This window comes from Ruditapes philippinarum, unplaced genomic scaffold, assembly GCF_026571515.1.
Source record: "Ruditapes philippinarum isolate M1 unplaced genomic scaffold, ASM2657151v2 ctg2541_1_1_1_1, whole genome shotgun sequence".
NCBI classification, from domain to species: Eukaryota; Metazoa; Mollusca; class Bivalvia; order Venerida; family Veneridae; genus Ruditapes; species Ruditapes philippinarum.
This window is the reverse complement of record NW_026852865.1, coordinates 148,733-171,712: the sequence shown is the minus strand read 5'-3', so window position 1 is coordinate 171,712 and position 22,980 is coordinate 148,733. Positions and strand designations below refer to the sequence as shown.

Below are 22,980 nucleotides of genomic sequence, written 5' to 3'. Positions count from 1 at the left end.
AAAAAGATATTTATACTAGCCATTGTACTGTATCTAATATATTAATAACTGCTGAATATTCAGCTAAACCCGCGGTATGAGTCACGAAAATAGTTCTTCTTTTATTAATGCGCGAGGTATCCTAGAGTCACGAAAAAACTTTGATTTGTTAATAATAATGTTTTGTATAATGTAGAAATATTTATTTCCTACTAATAATGTCTTGGAACTCAGAGGTTACACCTTTATTGTAGTATATTAATTTTGCTGTCCTACTTTTTCGACAGCGGTAAATCGTTTCAGCAGTAATTTGCATATTGCGCAATAATACTACGGGGACTACAACGTTTTTATCAATAATATACGTTCATATTTTAACTTGGATAACTTAATTTGAAATTGAAAAGGCTAAATATGGTAGACATTAAGATATCCAGACAAAGTATGGGAGTTTTGAAGGATCATGTACTATTTCTTGGGCTGTTAATTGGTTTAGGACACATTGCGCGAGTGTAGCCAACGAAATCCCATGTGAAGATGACTTAGCTCTGAACGCGCCTGAGGGCGCGTCCGTCGCAAAAATCTATGTTTATCTATTCAAAACTGTTGGGTTTTTTTTCCGTGTGTGTTTTGCTCCCTCCCCATCCCCTGGAAATCGGACATACTTTAAAGTGGTCATGCCATGGTAGTATTGCTTACATATGACCTGTTGCAGCTTCAAGATATCCAGTCCATGACCATAATCTATTACATTACAATCTATTATATTGACATGTAATTTTTTTATCATAGTTCACTATTAAATTATTATAATCATAATATTACAAGTCAAGCACTCAAAGTTCAGTAAGACAAACATTTACGAAGAACTTATATTCATTAATTTGAGAACATATTTCTTTATCTACATGAACTCAAAAAAACATTGATACAGCATCTTTAAAACAAACTGGCACAAAAAAAACCCAAAAAACAACAAGTCTATTAGGAGAGAAATAGGAACATCAACATAACTGTCATTCACTTGGTTAAATGATTATATTCCACCCATCAGCTGATCGCGTGGAAGAAAATAAACAATAATCTGGGAAACTGGCTGGCACAGTGTCAAAATAATTTGTATCATATACTTTCTATGATAATTTGTAATCCAAGGACATGGGGTAATATCGCTTGCTTAGACTGGAATAAACTCATTTGTTTCTTGTTAGTAAAAGATGGAAGTCTGTGACAGAAAGCTATAGTTATTAATTGTATATAAATGATCTTAATGACCAGCACTTGTGTCAACAACATTAACCATAGTTTTGACCAAAGATCTAGGGGCAACCAAACACCTTAAAACCTATTAGAATTGACAATAAATCCAAATTTTTTATCTATTCATTCAGAACCCTTTAGTTCCTAGACCACGCCCCTAGGGTTCTCCCTAGCAAACCAAGAATGAATTGAATATGATAATCTCTAAAAAAAGACCAGCACTTGTTGTCAATTTGTTAATACTTGTAGGTTAGGAAAGAAAATACTTGGAAGCGCAACATTTTCTATTTGTTCTGAGGTAAGTTTTTCTAATGTTAAGCAATCTGTTTATTGTTTATTTCACAGAGATGTGTCTTGAATAAAGGGTGGTATTTATGTTTCCACATGAAAGCAGTGATGTAAAAAGTTCAATGAGCTAACAAATTGCTTCTGTTTACCAGCTGAACACTTGCTTTAAACAAAGATACCAGTATATGAAGGCAAAACGCCCAACAAGTACTACAAACAGTGATGTCATCAATCTACCTGTTCGTATTACACTGTAGTTAAATGCGGTTCACTTGAGGTCAGATCGCTCACCCAGGGACTCAGGACTCACCGTTCAGTCCCAGAAAAATTTCTAAGAGAAAACCAAACAGCTTTAACCAACCAAATACCTATCTAAGCAGTCAAACACTTGTTCAAACATATGACCTTCTTGTCTAAACATATGACTTGTCTAAACATATTACCTCTATGGTATCTTATTTTATCTTGCAAATATATACTTATAAAGGGACTTTAAAATCTACAAATTTGTTTTCTGTACTTACAAAGGGTCTGGAATTTTTGCTGACAGACCAAAATCTGCAACAATAGCTGTGAATGAGCCATCTTTCTCTTCTCGTATCAACACATTCTGAAATAGAAAATTAAAGGAGGTGTTAATTTCTCCCATATCTTTTTACATTTTCTCCATTAATAACTGTCAAATAACTTATATGCAGTATATCTGCAATATGCTTAATATATATATCCTTAGGTTCTGCATCCATCACATGTGAGGAATATAGGCTACACACAATATTTTTCAGGGATTTAGGCAACCTAGATGTCATCCATTTAAAGAATTCAAACAGCAAATCTTAACTAAATTCTGAACCTAAAACTTTCTCAATATTGCACAAAGAAGATTGAACCACCATTCCAACACATCTTTAAATCAAAATAATTTCTATTTTAGTAATACATACCAACCAAACTGTTCAAATGGTGACATGTATAATATATATGTGCTAAGTCTGGGACTTATTACCTTATTGACTTTAGACAGCACGCTCAATTATTCAAAGTGTTAATTTGACAGTAAGAAAAGGAGCATAAAAAAGTAAGTCAAAGTCACAGGACCTGTGCTCATTATCTTAAATAATCAGAGAAGCAGTGTGTGAAGTTTCAACCCATTCCCTTCAGTTGTTTTGGAGATAACACCGACACTGACTTATATGGGCGAGTACAATATAGGTCTCCCTATTCTTAGAAATGTACAGCTTAAAATTGGTGATGGTCATAAGTTTGATCCATATCCTCAAAAAGAAGACCCAAAGTAATTAAGATCACCCCATTTGCAGAAATATATGTATTACAGAATTTCAAAAACAAGTTGTTATTTTAATGAGGTAAAATAAAATGCCAATTCTTCTGTGCTATAAATAGCACTTTGTTATAATAAAAGTATTATGTGTTTCCTAAATTGACTTTTCTAATACAGAAAACAGATCCAAGTATCAAATAAAACATAAGACAAAAATAAACTGCTTATTTTATCAGTTTTTGCTACTATTCTCCAAAACTTATGGTATTAATCAATATGAACAAAAGTTACATTACTCTTCATTATAAAAAAATATCATTTATGATTTTCCTGCAGGAAAAAAAAACAAAACAACAATAGATGAATGTTGTAAAACAGTTCTGGCAGAATAATCAGTGAAATTAAACTGGGTAGGAAATGGAAAAGAGGCAATAAATCCAGATGGTGTTACATAAGAACAACTGTCTGTGAATATCACTTTATGAGGTTGAGAAAATATGTCTTCATCTCTTTGTTTCTCTATTTTTTGACAAAAGGAATATACACGCATGCATAAATATGAGCCTCTTATAAGAAGAAAATAATTCCATAAGTACTGAAAAATAATAATAGCCTTTTAAATTAATTCCCTCATAAATGGTAAGTACTTTGTACCCATATGCTCTGCTTAGTATGTTATTGCAAACTAGTGTTCCTATGAGATTTTTAAGTATAAACAGCAAACAATACTTTTAATATTATATTCATAATTACAGGATAGAAATAAACAACAGATATGCCCTTGGGTTCATAATGCTTGTCAGTAAGTGTTTTAGCAATATATACAGAGTGTATACCAGACAAAGCAATATTTCTAACCTAATTCTCAGCTTATTTGTAAACAAGCAGGCAGTTTTAATTTTACTTATTTCTTCGGTTTAAAGTAGCACAAACACTTCAAGGTCATAAGACAACTTTGAAGATTAACCGGTTCCACCATGCATGTTTTCTAGTTGAAACTGGTTTCAAAGTATACAGTACCATTAACCTTTCATTAACCAAGATGGCATATACACATCCAAATCATAAAAGTTGAAATCCAACCATTGAAAGCATACTGCTTGAAAACTAACAATTCTCGAAGATTTTCCATACCCATACGATGCTAATTAATATCTTAAATTTGCAATCAGGACAATACCACTTGTCATTTTAACTGGAATTTTCCTAATATTTTCTGACTAAACAGCCAACCTAGCAGACCTGATGATCAGCCAGCATGCCTGTGCCACTATAAACATCAAACTTCATATCAATCCCCTTCATCCCCTTGTAACCCTCTGTCCTAACTTAATCTTGTAATCTAACCAGTACCTGCTTTTTCCTTCACATCAAAGGTGAATCTAAATGATGAGTCTGACAGAATGTGAGAAAAAAAAGCAACATATAAACAACCTACCAGGATGTTACGATCTGATGAAAAGCATTCTTAAATTTACAAGATCTGCAAGTTGCAACTCACCCACCTTATGTAAACTTGCACTTACCAAGATATGTCTACTAATGAAAAGCCTACAAGTAATATTCTCTGTATAATTTGCAAGGAAATAAATCAGCTGTGGAAAAAAAAAAACTCTAAAATATCATGTTCTTGCATAATAGTAGGGAGTTCCGTTAGAATAACATTGTTGTTTTTCTCTCTGTCTTTTGTCAGAAATGTTCATAGTTATTAGCTGCAAAAAACATTTTCTGAATGTATACAGCTTAGTTACATAGAACCACAATAAAGTTGCACAATATGCATTACTATTACAGGGAAATGATTAGATTTAATTACAATTACATTTGGGTGATTACAACTGTAAGTAATCTGTTTATTGTTATGCAGAAAGTAAAGATACTTATTTTGACCTTGACTCTTTTTGTTACTGTGGAAAACCTCAAAAAAATCTTATACCAAATATAAGAACACATATTAACACCTGCAAAATAAGTGCTGCTTTTTCTTTGTTATCCAAAGAAAATGCATGAATGTTTTATTTTCACTGCAAGGGGGTCATCAAGGTGCAGATTTCATATTACATAATGAAAATAAATAAATCTGTCATAACTTTTGTCAGCATTTTATAATATCAAGATGAAGCTCAGGATACTTTTTCCTCATTATATTTCCCTCATTTAATTATTTACCTGCAAAGCTTGCCAAATATCAGAAGGTTACTGTATATCAAACTTGACTAGAGGACACTAGCAAGCATCATAATAGACTTTTCTCCCTGCTAAATATCTTCAATGGACTTGTCCATCCTACAATCTGGACAAAGCCATTAATACTTTTAAGGGAAAATTTCTCAAATACATTCTTACTCAATAGCAAACAGTGCAGATTATCATTAGACAACAAGGATGTGCCTGCTGTTCTTGGTCTGGTGGTGGGTTTTGTAGTTTACCCTCAAAATCACGGCAGTAAGCCATTTTTAATATTCACCAGAGCACAGTTCAGCCAGTTCTACCTATTGAGCTACTTGGACAATGATGATCTTGGTCTGCATTGGTTGTACGACCTTCAAAAGGCTATGGGTTAATACTCAAAAATAAACTTAGATTTGGTTTAGAATACTTAGTTGAAGTTACTTTTCAAGCAACGATGGAATTACGGCAAATGTTCCAACACTGGTATAATGATTGTCAGCTGACAAAATTTAAATAAGGGAGAGATGACCTGGAGATTAAGAAGCTAAGGGGATCATGGGTTTAAGCCTACTTGGTCACCTGCATGTGACTTCATTAGACGCAAGCACTGATAAGTTCAATATACTTCACAGTCGCCAGGTTCAAATAAGTCGTAATAAATGAGCTTAAGCAAACAGAATAAATTGCTATAACATTTTTTAAGTGCTCACCCCGACATGATATGGTGGATGGAGGAGAGTGTGTGTGGGAAGAAGAAATTTATGAGGGGCCAAGGTACATATTATAATCAATATGGTACTTATTTCAGTACTGATTTTCAGTAACAGGTTATCTATGAGTCGACTGAAAGAACTTTTCCAGCAGTTACATAACACTTATGACACTTATATCATAATTATGTGTTTAATATTAAGTCAGTAAACTATGTCTTGTATTTTTGCCGTCTCTCCAAGAACTGGTGCAAAAGCCATCAGAAATCAAAGGTTATCATAATGCAATATAGCATTTAGCACTACTCTTTATAGGGCATTATATAAGAATAAGTAATAGAATCGAACATGTGCTTCACCTGTATTTTCTCATTTGCTTGGTGTATACAAACTCAAAGTGTACCATAAGTTACTGTTCCAATAAGCAGTAAAATCAACAACATTTAAGTAGTTTGTACCAGTCTTGTTTTTTTTTATAAATAGTGAAAAATTTAAATACAACCCCTAGAATCAATTAATGACCCTATAACTATACTAAAATTGAAAGTTACTAAACAATATAGACAAAAAGTCTGGATTAGGAGGGAGCAGAAACAGCCTAGTTCTTAGAATGTCTGTCTCTCTACCCTTAAGAACGTTCATGGCCCTCAAATGACAGCAATAGATAAAATATGATTTTGATAGGTTATATTAATGTATACTGAAATTTTTCAAAACAACATAGCTGAAATAAACAGCTTAATAACAATGCTGTTTAAACCAAATCTGCATGTAAGTTATTGCCACTAGCATACAGCCAGGCCAGCCTGAACTTCACTGTAATCTACCCTGAGGCCCTATTCTGTCAGCTGTACTGTGACACTTCTTTTTTCTTTTTTCATTCTAATATCCATAAAATCGATAAAGGACTGTTTCAAAATTGAAGTCCATTTAGGCAAATAAGCGAAACTGTTTAATATGATTAACCTGGTTCCATTTCCACATAAACTTCAAGTCAGCACTTCTTCCTATTAACTATGCATTAAGCAATTCTATATATTCACTTAAATCTCTCCCTCATTTACAGGCATCATGGTAATTTATGTTGGCAGGAAAATTAATAATTTAAAGATTCAGACAAATTACCATACTTGACAGCAAAAATGAAATTGCTTGGAAATCTTCTTTAAGACAGCTTCTTATCTTGAGAAACTTTTCAACAAAATTTAGACAAAGCGGAGTAGGAATGAATAATTGTCAATGTCATCGAAAGAAATTTTTCATTGCAGTTCTCAATACATAAATTACTACAGCAAGGATGTCTGAAGAAGTCCAAATTATTTCAATATCTCCCATCTTGTTTATTAGCAAATTATTGGTCATTTCTCAATGGTAGGACCTCCATGGCAAAGTGGTAAAGGCCGTCAACTTCAAATCCCTTGAATGTCCATACCAGCCCAAAATTCAAACACACAAAATTGTGGGACAAGAATATTTCAAAATTATCCTCTTGATATGAAAGAATATCATTAAAAATGTTTTCGACATTATATACTGTATATCTCACCACAAAGAAATAGAGAATGAGGTCAATACTAGTAATATAGGTTTTGAAGAACAATCTTGAACTAATTCAATTTTTTGACAGTCATTAATACCACAAACTTCATTAAAGCAAATATAGAAAATCAGGGTAAATATTTGCACTCCATTATTTCATCTTTGTTCATTAATATATTTCTGGTCATCACATTCTATAATATATTATTAATCTGATATGATAAAATAACAATATAAACAAACCAAGTATTGATAACATGCGATAAAATGACTATGTCAACTATCTTAATCTGTTAATGAAAATATTTACTTAATTGGCAGATGTTATAATGATAGCAAGATATCCGTCATTCAACCAAAGAGAACTTAGAGAAAAATTCTAAAAATAGGAATTACAATTAAAATTTTCTTTAATCATAGTTAAAAATACCCTTTTTCTGATATTTTACTTGTCCATTGTCAACAGAATTTAGAGTGATATAATGGAATTATTAACTAACCCTTACCAATTGTTTTGAATTTGGAAGAGTCCATAACAATTTTATAATTAAGTGTTTCAGAATGAAAATAACATAGAAAGGCTATGACCAAAATTTTGAAACCCTGTATGTTTGATAAAATGTCTTCAAAATACTATACTGCCAACAACAGAATAGCTCAATATTTAGTATACCTTGGGTTCAATGGAATCGGGCTAACAAACTTTACAATATTTTACATAACACAGACCATGGACTACTTCAGAGCAATTATTTCTGTTTCTTTTCAATCAGAAAATGTGGCAATATCTTCCTTGTATTTATTCATTTGTTTTTATTATCAGTATTATTTTTACTATCATTGAAAAAGGTCTAGATATACTTCTTTGGAAAAATTCCTTGGTTTTAAAATTAGGAAAAAAACAACAGGTCACCTCCACAACAGGTCACCTCCACAACATTTTGAGAACTACCCTCATTCTCCAAAACAGTGTAATTAATTGAATTACATTTCTCTTAAAAGTGATAAACTTAAGTTTGTCCTTGAATTTGAACTACATACTCTACAATATTGACAAATTACCAGTTATATTAATGACTGATATGATTGTTTACCCTGGTTTATCTAATTAAATACTTGATAGATAAATTAAGTAAATATATTTATATGGAGATACTGAATCTGTTCAATATAAGGTGTAGTCATAGCTAGTATAGATAATTTACAAGGCCAATGACCTGAAGACATTTTAAATCATTTTAGCTGCATATAGTACTATTCTGTCTGATGTTTGACTTTTAAACCCCTTTTGTTACATTTTGTAGTTGCTATAGATCTAAATGATCACAAGCAAACTTATATATTACGGTCCACAGACTAAAAATCCAGAGCTCAAGTCTTGACCAAAGGTTGTTATTTATTGACAATATTGTTATGGACAATAAGACTGCAACATCACCACATCAAATTAATGATCACTACATCTACTTCAAGGAGATATAATGAGTTACCTACCTTGGATTCTTAATCTCTATGCATTATTCCCCTTTGTTCACAGAGACATGGTAAAACTTAAGTTACCTACCTTTGATGCTAAATTTCCTTACATTATTCCCCTTTTGTTATTAGATGAAAGAGTTTCCTACCTTTAATGTTATATACCTGCATTATTCCACTTTTGATCAAGGAGACAGAGGAGGAAAAACGAGCAACCACCCTTTCATGTTAAATCTCTGCATTATTTCCCTTTGTTTAAGGAGAAAGGGATAAAAAGAGTTGCCTACCTTTGATGTTAAATCTCTATGCATTATTCCCCTTTGTTCATGGAGATATGCCATTCCAGCAGCAATATTTTGAGCAATGTAAACCCGTGTAGTCCATGGTAACTCAACAGAACTGTTGGCCAGCAACTGTTCCAGGTCACCATTGTTTATGTACTGAAAAAAACAAAATAAGAAAATTTGTTTATAAAAAAGCACTACTAGTATATCTTGTTTTTCAAGAAACCAAACTACATATCATTTAAGCTAATAGGAGGTAACTACCTTTAATGGATCCTAGTGCATGAAAGTAATCAAAGCATAAAGCAAAAATACAGGCAACAATTTCAAAACCACACTGGCTCAATTTGGCCGTAAACATGATCTATCTAAACTAGAATTCCTGGTTGCTGTAAAATTAATATCACTCAAGATTTGTTTTCAAACTCTTTAAATATAGACCATATCATCATACAACAAAACACCAGCACCTGTATCATATTAAGGCTTGCTTGCTACATCACTGTTATAAATCCAGGGGGGGGGGTGGTGTATCCAAAATGCATTATAGTCAAGGTCTATATTACTCTCATAAAATTATTATTATTACTATTATTAAGAGGCAAATTTCTTATTTAACTAGAAATGTGTCCATAGGACACGGGTGCCCCCACCGCGCCACTGTTCAGTCAATCTTTTTACTAAGTCAAGGGAAATAACTCTACAAATACTGGATAAATCCACAAGCGAAACCCCAGGTGCAAATCTAAATATGCTGAGCAACCTGCCCATTAGGTTTAATGACTATGTCAAATCCTTTTTGAGTAGCATGCGACACAAGTTGAAAATTGCAAAATTTTACTAAGTCAAGGGCAATAACTCTGAAAATACTAAAAATATCCAGAAGAAAATACCCAGGTGCACAACTACACATAATGATCAACATTCCTGTAAAGTTTCATGACTCTAGGTCAAATACTTTTTGAGTTACGTGCAACACAAGTTGAAAATTGCAAAATTTTACTAAGTCAAGGGCAATAACTCTGAAAATACTAAAAATATCCAGACGAAAATACCCAGGTGCACAACTACACATGCTGATCAACATTCCTGTAAAGTTTCATGACTCTAGGTCAAATACTTTTTGAGTTACATGCGACACAAGTTGAAAATTGCAAAATTTACTAAGTCAAGGGCAATAACTCTTAAAATACTAAAAATATCCAGACGAAAATACCCAGGTGCACAACTACACATGCTGATCAACAATCATGTAAAGTTTCATGACTCTAGGTCAAATACTTTTTGAGTTACATGCGACACAAGTTGAAAATTGCAAAATTTTACTAAGTCAAGGGCAATAACTCTGAAAATACTAAAAATATCTAGACGAAAATACCCAGGTGCACAACTACACATGCTGATCAACATTCCTGTAAAGTTTCATGACTCTAGGTCAAATACTTTTTGAGTTACGTGTGACACAAAAGTGAACGGACGGACGGAAGGACGGACGGACAGACGGACAAGGGTAAATCTAAATGCCCGCCACTATCGTGGGGGCACAAAAAAATATATAAAATTATGCATAAAGTATGGTTAAAAGTAACAATTTAGTTCTAGCACTCGCACTGTAATATTTCTAGTTCTAGCACTCACACTGTAATAGCATTTAAATAAAAAATTTGATATCCTTTATAATGAAAATTTAATGTAATGACTGCTCAAAATCAGTGATCTTAATTACTTCAAACTATAAATTTGAATTTAAAATGCAGGCACTATTTTCAACTTCAACCATTGGTTAATTTTCAAATTTCAAATTTCTAACAACCAATCAGAATACAGCTTCAGCAAGAGACACATAGATCGACATAGATAGAAACAGCTTTTATTACAGAAAATATATTCAACTGTTACAATATCAACAATATTAATCTCAAGTTGCTGACAGAAATATTCAAATATTTCAGTTGCCCAGTTATATTCAAGTTTAAATTATGATTAAAACCAGATAATGAAAATGATTCTATTAAAACCATAACACTCTTGAAATGCTTTAAATTATATTACATTCCTTGAAAAGTTTATTTTTTCTCCTCATACATTTTGCGTAACGTCTTGCACGTAACACATAATGAAAATCTTCCTTTTTTTAACACTTAAAGAGACTCTTCAAATGAGACTTGGACAAACATTGTAAAAATAATGTCTTAACCTATTTCTTCAGACAGATTAAAAGGAACATGTCGGCAAATATTGTAAAAATGTGATTCAACCTAAACCCATGATTATTTGAGTACCAGTAGTTCTTCCATCATTTTCATTCCGCTTTCAAAATTTGATGATAAGTTGCACAAAAAACCCTTTTCATATCTATGAATCATACTCAGCACATACCATTATAATTTATTTTCAGAAAATAATACAAATGTTTTAAGTGCTTGAGATATGAATTTGTTTCGGTCACATTTTTAAAGTAAAGTATGTAAACAAACAGGGAAAACCAAACCAGGAAAAGGACTATGACTAAAGTTAATACATTGTACCACTTAAAGCACACTGATATAAAATAATATTTCACATTTCTGGGATTCATAAAAAACACTATTATACATTAATTAACCCATCTCTTTTCCTACTTTGTCATCTTTTAAGAAAAAAATGAAGGGGCACTAAAAGCTGGTGCCCGGTTATTGAGAGTACATGTGCAGTAAAGTTAGTCAATCTGACCTTATGAAAAGATTAGGAATGTGACGAGCTTGGCCATGTTTCTTTTAAATGGAGTAATATTTACCTTTACCAAAATTAGGGTATGTTTTACATGTTACCACTAGTAAATTTAATCTTCAATAGGGGAGCTTTTCCACCATTATAAACCCATATAGGACCTTAGTGTTTATGCCCAGAATATCATCAAATGCACACTGATATTCTTTCCCTGGAGTTAAACTGGTTATAAGCCCTTGAATGACCTTATACAACAATATGTTTTTGTCTTAAACCAAACAAAAAGAATAGAAAAAGATACATGATTCTACATGTACATAAAACATAAAAACACACAAAACAGACTTTTTCTAATACCAATAAAGTGTTATCTGAAATAATTTAAAAACAGTTTGGATGCTTCATTGTAAAGAGTTAATTAAAGCTACAGCTTTTTAATTATAAGGCATTTCATTTTGTTTTTAAATAAAGCTATGAAAAAACTGCTTTAAAAGCTTAACCGAAATTTTTCCATATGATTTACCACATCAATATATATCCCATCACTCATCTTGTAATATCCAATTAAAACTAGCTGATAGATGACACCACTTCAATTTGGCGCTATTTTGATATATTACTTGTACATTCAAGATTTTAAACTATGATATCTATGTTATAAGATATTTATGATCCTGTAAGGCAGATTATTATCTATGCACTAGAAAACCACAACAACAAATTGATTTAAAGTTCTAGAAAAATATTTATCTATTTATGGCTTACTCCTACACCTTGATTTATCAGTATATTCTGTTTTTGTCCTTTCTAAAGACAAAAATATTATCTTGAATATCGAGCCATTTACTCCTAAGAAATAGAGAGCTTTCCAAACAATATAAATTATAAAAGAGTATGACATTCAGTTCATTTCTGATATCCACACATCTTCTCACTTTACTTGTGATGATAAATGAACTTGTGTATCTTTTAATCTGGACTTTATTAGGGAAAATTTCAAAATATCTAACAACTGAATGTTAAGGAACAGTGTAGACAATGATCCAATCGCACAGATCTGATTTCCCGGCTGATCATTGTACTGCACTGGTAGCATAGGCAATATTACGTTGCTGCTTAAGCAGTGAAATTGTTAAGTCACAATGTACTTTGTAACAGACTGTCAGTGAAAATAACCACGGTTTCAAGTACAAAAGGTTCTCTTCCTCAACCTTAGGCCATTTCTTTTTCCCCCTTTAAAATTTGGGTTAATGGATCATTTGCAATGTAGTTAAGAGACTCATAAAGATTCCATCTGTTATGATGGTAAAGACATGCTGATTGTCTGAAGGTCACAGAAATAATGTATCACTGACTTATTTACACCTAAAACAAAATAAAGGTACAGTGTATAACCTGACATCCTATCTAGATCTGTTTAGTGTGAATAAAGTAAAAGAACATTAGACTGTAAGATACCGATAATGTTATGTTTGAGGCTAGTTTCCAACAAGGAACTGATTTCATTTCTCTATCTGACATGTATCATACTCAGATACTGAAGTAATATCTCTTTTCAATTTGTTTTGTATCCCATCGGTCTTTTCTCAATCTGTTTTGTATCCCATCGGTCCTTTCTCAATCTGTTTTGTATCCCATTGGTCCTTTCTGAATCTGTTTTATATCCCATTTGTTCTTTCTCAAACTGTTTTGTATCCCATTTGTTCTTTCTCAAACTGTTTTGTATCCCATTTGTCCTATCTCAATCTGTTTTGTATCTCATTGGTCCTATATCAATCTGTTTTGTATCAATTTGGTCCTTTCTCAATCTAATTTGTTTCCCATAATTGGTCCTTTCTCAATCTGTTTTATATCCCATCTATCCTTTCTGAAATGCTCAAACTGTTTTGTATCCCATTGGTCCTATAATCTCAATATGTTTGGTTTCTCATTTGTCCTTTCTCAAACTGTTTTGTATCAATTTGGTCCTTTCTCAATCTGTTTTATATATCATTTATCCTTTCTCAAACTTTTTTGTATCCCATTGGTCCTATCTCAATCTGGTTTGTATCTCATTGGTCCTATCTCAATCTGTTTTATATATCATTTATCCTTTCTCAAACTTTTTTGTATCCCATTGGTCCTATCTCAATCTGGTTTGCATCCATTTGGTCCTTTCTCAATCTGTTTTGTATCCCATTGTTCCTATATCAATCTGTTTTGTATCCCATTGTTCCTATATCAATCTGTTTTGTATCCCATTGGTCCTATCTCAATCTGTTTTGTATCCAATTGGTCCTTTTTCAATCTGTTTTGTATCTGATTGGTTCTTTCTCAATCTGTTTTGAATTTGATTGGTCCTTTATCAATCTGCTTTGCATTATATTGATCCATACCTGTTTTGTATCCAATTGGTTCTTTATCATTTTGGTTTATTTTGGTTCTTAATCAATTTCTCTTTACATTTGTTTTAACGCTTAAGTTTCATATCTTGTCTTAATAATAAAATTATTGATTATGAGGTTATACACCTCAAGAAGTACCGGTATTTTATATTATCAGTTCTACAGAAGTCTATCAGTGCTCCAACCTCAGTTTATATGCATACATCTTTAAGATTTCAACAACAATACTTATGTTTTAAGCCTAACACTAAAGTAATATTGAAATGGGAAACTTTTGAAGATCATTTCAGTTTCAAATCTGCCCAGCCTCATCCAGCCAATGAAATTGAAATGAAAATTCAAAGAAAGTTCTTTGGTTTAAAAAAAATAAAATACTTGGTACATGTATAATTAAATATACAATAAACATTGTACAAATAATTGAAATATTTCATCTCTACATTAAAATTAAGATAATCATCTACCTCTTTTATACTACTGCCAATGAATTCTTCAATGTTACTTGTTTGTTTGAAATTAACGAGCGCAGCACATGTTTTTAAAATTATTTTAGTTTATGAAGCTGCAGGCAATTTCAATATAATCTACAGAATTAGACTTCAACTTCTCATTGTAAATGTGGAGAATAATAATGAACTGCATTTTATGATACTTTACTTTACCACCACTTGGGTTTTAGTAGTCCAAAATACAAATTAAGTCCCAACTACTCTCCAGTGAGAGTGATGGCGTAACTGGTGCAAAATATATTTTAAGCTGCATGTCTAAATTGACTGCTTAGGTGGTAAATGTGACTTGCCTATAATGCCACTAGCATTAATTCAAGCTATTCAGGCAGTCTGACCTGAGAGATGTACTGTGAGCTTGCTGCTCTGCAAAGCCATTCAAATTCAATATAAAAAATTTAGCAATGAAAGGAATCAATCTAAAAAATATGTATAGGCATGGCAAAGTGGTACATGATTGTGTCCGAGTCTAGTAATCGAAGGACTCCTTTTTATGTGTACTTTCAAACCCAGTAAGGGGCAAGCCATTGTTTCCTTGGGTAAGAAACTTAAAAATTATTCCAGTAACAGAGTCAAGAGTGTGTCTGTAACCTTATAGCTTCCTATACAATGGAAATAAATAAGTTTTACACAATAAAATAAAGTCTTAATAAACTGAAACCTTAAAAATCTACAGTAACCAACCTTCTTTCAGTTCGTTTGTTTGCTTTTTTACGGCGCACCAAAGAAATATAGGTCATATGCCACCAAAACAGGAAAGATGATTTCGGATAACTTTAATCTTCAAAGAAACACCAGGGATCTTAACCGCCTCACCTGCTGGAGCTAAGAGACCCATAAACTCCAATTGCGGTGGCTGCAATTATTATGCCTCCATCATTCAAGGTGATCTGTCACCCATAGGGAGCAACTTTCTTTAAGAAAAATTATTAAAATGAGCCTAAATTACATCATGCCACACATAGTCATCACCACAAGAAGCGATAACAATATCAATTTAACCTTCCTATAACTTTGGTATAGTCATATCAATAAGATAATATTGTGTTACAAATGTGCGGTCAGTCAATTCATTCATACTGATCAAAGATAAGACATGTCAAAAACAGGGCAGTATTACATCAAAACAAAAAAACAAAACAGTACATTCATGATTCAATATTTTTTCCGGTATCATTAGTGGTCAAACATAAAATGCATTCAAACGTATATAATATATCAATAAAATATAAACAAAATGATGACAACATCAATAAATACAATGTATTATATATTCTGTTATTTTTACAATACATGACTCATAACATTTCTTTTTTTTGTAATAATACAAATTGGTGGTCAAGCCAATAAACTAAACAGCCACAAAAAAATGAATCAAGCTCTGTTTTCGTTATGTTTTTGTGAAGGTAAAAACGGTCCTAACATCAAAATGATTCGGACAATATGAGTAATACCGACGGTTTTATTTTTGGGTTTAACAGTTAGCTGTCATGTTATTTCCCCACAAAAACCCTAGTAGTTTCATTTTATATGATCATACCAACAGTTTTTCTTGTAAATCATTCAATATTTTTCCAAGCACATTTATCCCACCAAAAAATTTAAGCTTTTATCTTTACCAAATAACTTAAACTGAAAACAATTGTAATACAAAAAAATTTATATTGGAAAATAACAGCAGTTTTGACACCTAAATTGGTTTTCATTAAAATTATAACCTTTATTAAAGACTTCATGCCATTGTTGTTATTGTTTCACTAGATCCAGTTTTATACATATTTACAGCATAAAAAGACATGTTGTTTAAATGTTAAGGAAAGAAATTCACTGCATGAGCACATTTTTAAAGGTTTTTGTTTTAAAGTAAACTATTTAAAAAAAAACTTATTTCAATTTCCTTTATAGTAAATCATTGTCTTTTTGCAAATGGTTCATTAAATGGGCATATTCATTACATACAAATTGTCAATTTACATAATCAGAGAGGTGCCTTGCTAAAATTGTTTCAAGTAAGTTCATTTGTCCAGGGTGTGTTAAAGCTATCACTATTGCTTAAAACCATTGTCTTTGCAATCAAGTATGTAGACAAAATGTCTCATTTTAAATTCAAATGAATGAAATTAGTACAAGTGACTAATACGGTCAAAAATAATTTGCAGTTTTACAAACACAGCAAAATCTTGACTTGACATTCTAAAATTTCACAAGGTAATCTGTACCAATGTTATGTATTCTTAAAACCTTCAAGTACTCAAAACTGCAAATAACTTTCATGAATATTAATTTTACAATTGTTTTCTTTTCAACTGATTTAAATAGATGGATTCAGTTTTAATTTTTAATAGAAAAAGTACTAGACACAAATTTCCAGTTTCTGTTTATTGTATTACATATTGTGAATATGTGATACACAGTTGTTTTCTGAAGATAATCTTGTATTAACACAGTCCAGTGAAAAATTTCAAAATGTTAGTTTCGGTGATGGGTGCAGTTTGGGACTCGCCGTGATTGGTGAAGTCTTTGAGACTCACAGCATTTGGTAAAATCGCTCCTTTGTTGATCATTCTTTTCATTCTTTTCAGTATTTCACCAAATGCCTCATATTGTTGAAAACTTCTCTCACTTAAAATCAAATTCTTAATATTGTAAAGTCAAGCTTTAACAATGCAAGCAGTTTGTTTACATGATCCTTAACATATATACTTTGCAAGAATAATATCAGACAACTCTTAACAGGTCATTTCCAACAACTCCCGACTGTAATTAGTATCACTGTTGTTAATGCATTGAACTTTTTGTCTGATATTTTTACTGTATGGTGTGTGGAATCTATTCAGCTTGTTAACAGAATGTCAAAAGTTCCACCCAGGTACTTGACTATATATGACACAATACATGGAGGGGCACCTCCGAGGACTTCCTGCATGAACAAAGCCGGAAAGTTGCCAGAAGATTTTATGTCATTATGCACTTTTACAACCAGCAATTCAACATTGAGAGAGCTGCAGAAATATACATAAATATACAATTAACACAATCTCAGATGCACAAAAGAGTCATAATAAAAATTGGAATCACAACATCATGTAAATAACACCCTTGTCTGTGACAAACAAACTCTCCATAGTCAATGAAACGCCTGTTAATTATGTAGACAATCAATATTAATTATGACAGGAATTCCTAAGAGGGTATGCTCTCAATTTCTGCTGACTTTTCTTTTCCTAATGTAATTGATTATAACGATTTTGCTGTAATTGTGTTATCGGTACTTAACTATTCATTGGCTTTTCTATTCTGACCTATATATTATAAGAAAAACAAATACCATGAATCGTTTTACTTTAATACTGACCAAATATTCTTTCCATTCAAGGTTTTGATTTAGTTTTAAGTCACACTTGCACTAATGATTAAGTTGATCCTTAGAGATGACGGTAGAAGAACCTTTAATCATTCAGCTGGAGGGCTATCATTCAATGTCACTGGCAGGATTCAAGCCTTCAGCTGTAATGCATTTTAATGATCAGAAGTTTTTTTATATTTGTTCTTTTTTGTGGGGGGGGGGTACTATTTTAAGGGTTCTGCACTGTTATCATTATAAACAATATCAAAGGAAAACAGAATAGCAATTTAGCACATTAAACCAGTGTTGAAGAATATTTCACCTGGACATCTTTTTTAACAGCCAACAGCCAAAAGCAACCATGTTGTGTTGACTACCAGCTATTATAGGACCAGCACACTTCGTGAATTTATGATCATATCCTCCTTAAGTTCTACCAGCAAGTGTTACATCTACCATGAAGACCTTCTTTAGAATGTCAGACAGACTCTTAAGTTCAACCAGTAATAATTACTTTACTATCATAAAAGTCATCCAGGTTTCCACCATGTCTTTATTTATACCACAAGAATTTTTTCAATTATGTGTTTACCTAAATAACAAGTGACAGGCACTTTAAGTTTACTTGTTTCCTTATATAGAATGTCACCAGTCAAATAAAGTACTTTCATCATCATCTGTTTTAATAGGACTTCGTAACATAAGATAGCCTTGGCCGACAAAAAATAGATATCTCAATAAAAACGTGATCACTGTCTAAAATTAAACACACTGTCTCTCTGATATCAGAAAATTCTTGCCAAATTAATCTCCTGAATAACCTATATATGGAATGAGATTCTTCTTTTGAATATATTTGGTAAAAAAAATCTCTGACAAGGCAAAATCTGTGTTATTACTCCTTACATCAGATCTTTCAGATAAGTTGTGATCAAAAATGGAGATTGATCCATCTTCTAATGCATTATCCATAGCACTTTAGTGGTAATGGTATAGGTTCTCTCCAAAAATATTCATACCCTCACAAATTTTTAGGCATTCCATTATAAGGTCATCTATATAAGACTTATATGGTATGGGATAGCATTTTTATCAATAAAAAATACCTTTTATACTACATGTAATACTTGTAGAAGATTGAACATTATTTTCTTATTGTATGCTTTATTAAGCTTTCTCCAAATTAATTTGTACCTCTATGTAGCATTCATTCTCTTTGTAAATTTTCATTTTCTATGAAACTCCTTTTTCCAGCACTATTCGTTTAACAATATAATATCTGTTGCATAAACTTCTTCTGAGTTATGACAAGCAGTTTTGTACCAAGTTTATACAGGTTTCCTGAATCTTTCTTTAGTTCTACATCTTCTGCATCAATCAAGACAGTGGTGATTGTCAACTCAACATTTGAGCCTAATTGCATTGTGCAATAAAGGGTTGGTGAAATTTTGGGCAGTATCTGTATTCATCCAATCTACTGCTTAATTACCTGGGACTCTCTCCTTATAAAGTGCATCCAATTATTTACCAGCCCAGACAGTCCAAATGATTCCAATAAAATACAAGGTATAAAAACAGGAATGGAAACAATTGATGTGAACTGAAGCTTGAAAATGTCAATTTTCCTACAGGGAATCAAACAATAATTTATTATATCACATATCAGTGAGTATAGTTAACTTAACAATTGTTCAATAAAACAATCATCATAGTAATTGGAATTCTTGTATTCATAAAATAGTGATGACAACAGTGTTATAAGTATTGCTAAAAATATTCTTTTTTTTTTAACCAGTTAACTATGTCCATGCTGCAGATACCTATCTTTCTTAAAGAACATTTTTACAATAATCTGTCCCATCCATGGATTACATTATAGTTATAATAACTTATAACACATTTGAGTTTCTTTACACAAGTCATATGACTGTCATTCATAACACATATGATGATCATTCATAACACATATGATCGTTATTCATGACACAATATGACCATTATTCATAACACATATGACTTTCATTCATAACACATAATGACTTTCATTCATAACTCATATGACTTTAATAACAAACATAACTTACTTTCATAACAAATACGACTTAACTGTACATCATTTCCTAAATTACACATTATAATTTAGAATCTTTAAATATAAAGATAAAGTGAATATTTATTAAAGTGGTTTAAGTACTTAATGCATTTAATGTGCTTCCAAATTCTTTACACCTGTTCTTAAACTTTTAAAGTAGGATATTTTGCAGACTGGAAACATATTATTGTAAATAAATTGGTTCTGATGACCCTTGAAAAATTTGAAACACTAGCTTTTGGTTACTTTCTGTTTATATTCAGAAAAACACATTCATGCTTTTCTTGAAGAAAAAATGCTGATATTTACAACTATTATCATATATAAACAATCAAGAGCAGTTTATTCTAGAATAATCTACCTATCATAGGTAACTTTATTATTGGTAGCACAAATAAACACCTTACTATACTGTCGGAAAATATAAACCTGTATATATACAACTTATATCATAAAATCAACATCTAAAGCCTTGTAGGTATTTTGAAACTGTTGTTTCTATGCCAAGATCATCACCTGGCATTTAAGGTCAATGGTTTGTAAACATGGCCTTTGCTTTGGACACTTAAGAAATTTGTGTATAAACAACATAAGAAATATCATCATATTTTACTTTTAAGCTTGGTTTTCTTCGCTTTTTTCTTCTTACTTTTTTCTGGCCCTTCTTTTCATTGGTTCTAATACACTTTGTCAAGAAAATCTAAATGTTGTATTTTTAATCCTCAAACATAGTCAGATCTATTTCCAATGATTTTGTTGCTAAAAACTTTATGCAATTTGAACATTTATACATTTCTGGGAAAGCTTTTTTGTTCTGTCTATGTGCAAATAGCATACATTTGTAAGCATACTAATTTAAAGTACATAAGTTGAACCAATCTTTTTTTAGCAAGGACCTCTTATCAATATTTCTAGTGAAACCTTCTTCGTATTGTATCAAACTCTTAAAATAAACTCGGAAAGTATGTAAATTTTCTGAATTTTTCTATACGTCTTTCTGAAACGCACATCGAAATTATGGGAAAAACCTTAAGTGACTTGTCCTTCACACGATACTTTTCAAGTGCTTCCTATAAGGAAAGGAAACATTCAATTCATTGTTGTAAGACAGAAATATTATCATACCATTGACTCACTTACATGCCTCCAATCACGTCTTATCATCTAAATTAAGACGCATTTTAAATACAACACTTACAGTTTCATCAATACAAATATAGACTAAAACGCTTTATTCACAAAATCCTAAGTTTTTATCTCATGAGACATCTAATCCATGTGGTGAGAAAAACTTTACTAATTAAGTCTCATAAATGAAATTTTTGGGATTTTTCATACAGGCATAAAATGTTCCTATTATCATATTCTAACAACATGCCAAGTTTAAAGAAATTCTATTAACAGTTTTAATTTTGCCTATATATCTATTATGAAAACTGCCAAAAATGTCCTTAAATCAAAACTTGATGTATAAGGACTTTAAATATACAATGTATAGATACAGAAGGTATTTGACAGGACTTAAAATTTCTTTAGACTAACATGGAATTTTTTGTGTCAAGTGACTTTGAGTTACTGAGAGTCTACTGTATATTTATTATTTCTTAGTAAAACAAAGCCCCCCATTTCTATAATTATGATAGAACTATAAATGTGTTCCGAGGTTGAAGTTATTTCTGAGCAATTCAGCCTCATGTGTCATGTGAAATAACAAAAGTACATTACTTGGCAATAAGGAGCACTAATCCCAATGATGAAGATTTCAAAAATATAATCAGCATAGTATCATGGTATTTTACATAGCAATATCATTAGTAATCCCCTTCATACTTTTGCAATTTTCTCTAGAAAAAATCAAAACAATTTTAGGTGCAGGGGTGGTTGGGAGTGGGCAGGGGGCTAAAGTGACATTCACATTATAAGGTCACATTGCAACTTCCTAGATCTGAGTAGAACAATTGTTTAAGGGCAGGTATATATCTATTTAGTCAATGCAGAGGCATGTACATCCCTGCCATTATTACTAAAGCATCTCTGACCAATACCAGTGACTATATCTGTCAAATCTGATTTTCTTAAACTTTTACTTTATACATGTTCACAACCCAATCTTTAGGTACAATGTCAAAATGTATATATTCCTTGACATTTACAGCCAGGTAATCTCTGGCAATGTCAGACAAACAAGTCATATAAACATAGTCTCGACATTGGTAATCTCTTTTTGTTTTTTGGCTAAAAATTCATTCAAAACTTCCCAAGTTCCTAACCAGCACTGTCAGTGATGAAAACTTCCATCAGCAAACTACAGTTCAATAAGAAATCTGCTACATTGGTAAGTCAATTGAGAGCTATTTCTTGAGGTTATTGACATATTTCTCTAGGTAACAAGGTAGCAACTGACAGACATATTATGATTTTGTCTGGCACACACTGTTTATTTGATATTAATGTTAGAATTATATGTAATAAAATTACAGAATAAGCTGATACGGCTTTTTTAGTTCTCACAGACAGACAGCGAAATTTATTCTTGCATGCAGGTATACATTAAATAACAGATCATGATTCTTGTGACCACACACCATTGAGACATGTATTTTCATATGCTTGACTTGGGACGCAATGTAACAGCTTAATGCAATGACTACACACACACCAGTTGTTTTATTATCGAACCATACCTGACAAATGACATCCACTTGCAGGTGGAAAGCATGGCACAAGCAATGATTCCTTAATATGAAATGCACATAATGACGCGTGAAATTAGCAATTGAGAAGTATATTTTTATGCAAGAATAGTGCTAATGCACTGCTTTTTGGGCATTAACATCTGCAAAAGCACTCAGACTTATGCTGTGGACTGGGGCTTTATATACATTCTCATGCTTCTTTAGAATGATGTTGATGCATAAAAAAAGGTAAATTAACCCTTTATAATAATCCTCCG

At 31.8% G+C, this 22,980-nt stretch overlaps 1 protein-coding gene across 2 annotated transcripts in view; it reads right to left on the bottom strand.

The window, feature by feature from the left end:
* The window catches only part of LOC132726699 (dual specificity testis-specific protein kinase 2-like), a 58,789-nt gene that overhangs the window by 16,071 nt on the left and 19,738 nt on the right, over nucleotides 1-22,980 (bottom strand). For both annotated transcript variants that reach the window (XM_060712059.1, XM_060712050.1), the window contains 2 exons: nucleotides 8,994-9,146; nucleotides 2,052-2,137 (listed from right to left, as the gene is read on the bottom strand). In XM_060712059.1, coding sequence (XP_060568042.1) covers nucleotides 2,052-2,137; nucleotides 8,994-9,146 — 239 coding nt within the window. The remainder of the gene's footprint in view (nucleotides 1-2,051; nucleotides 2,138-8,993; nucleotides 9,147-22,980) is intronic.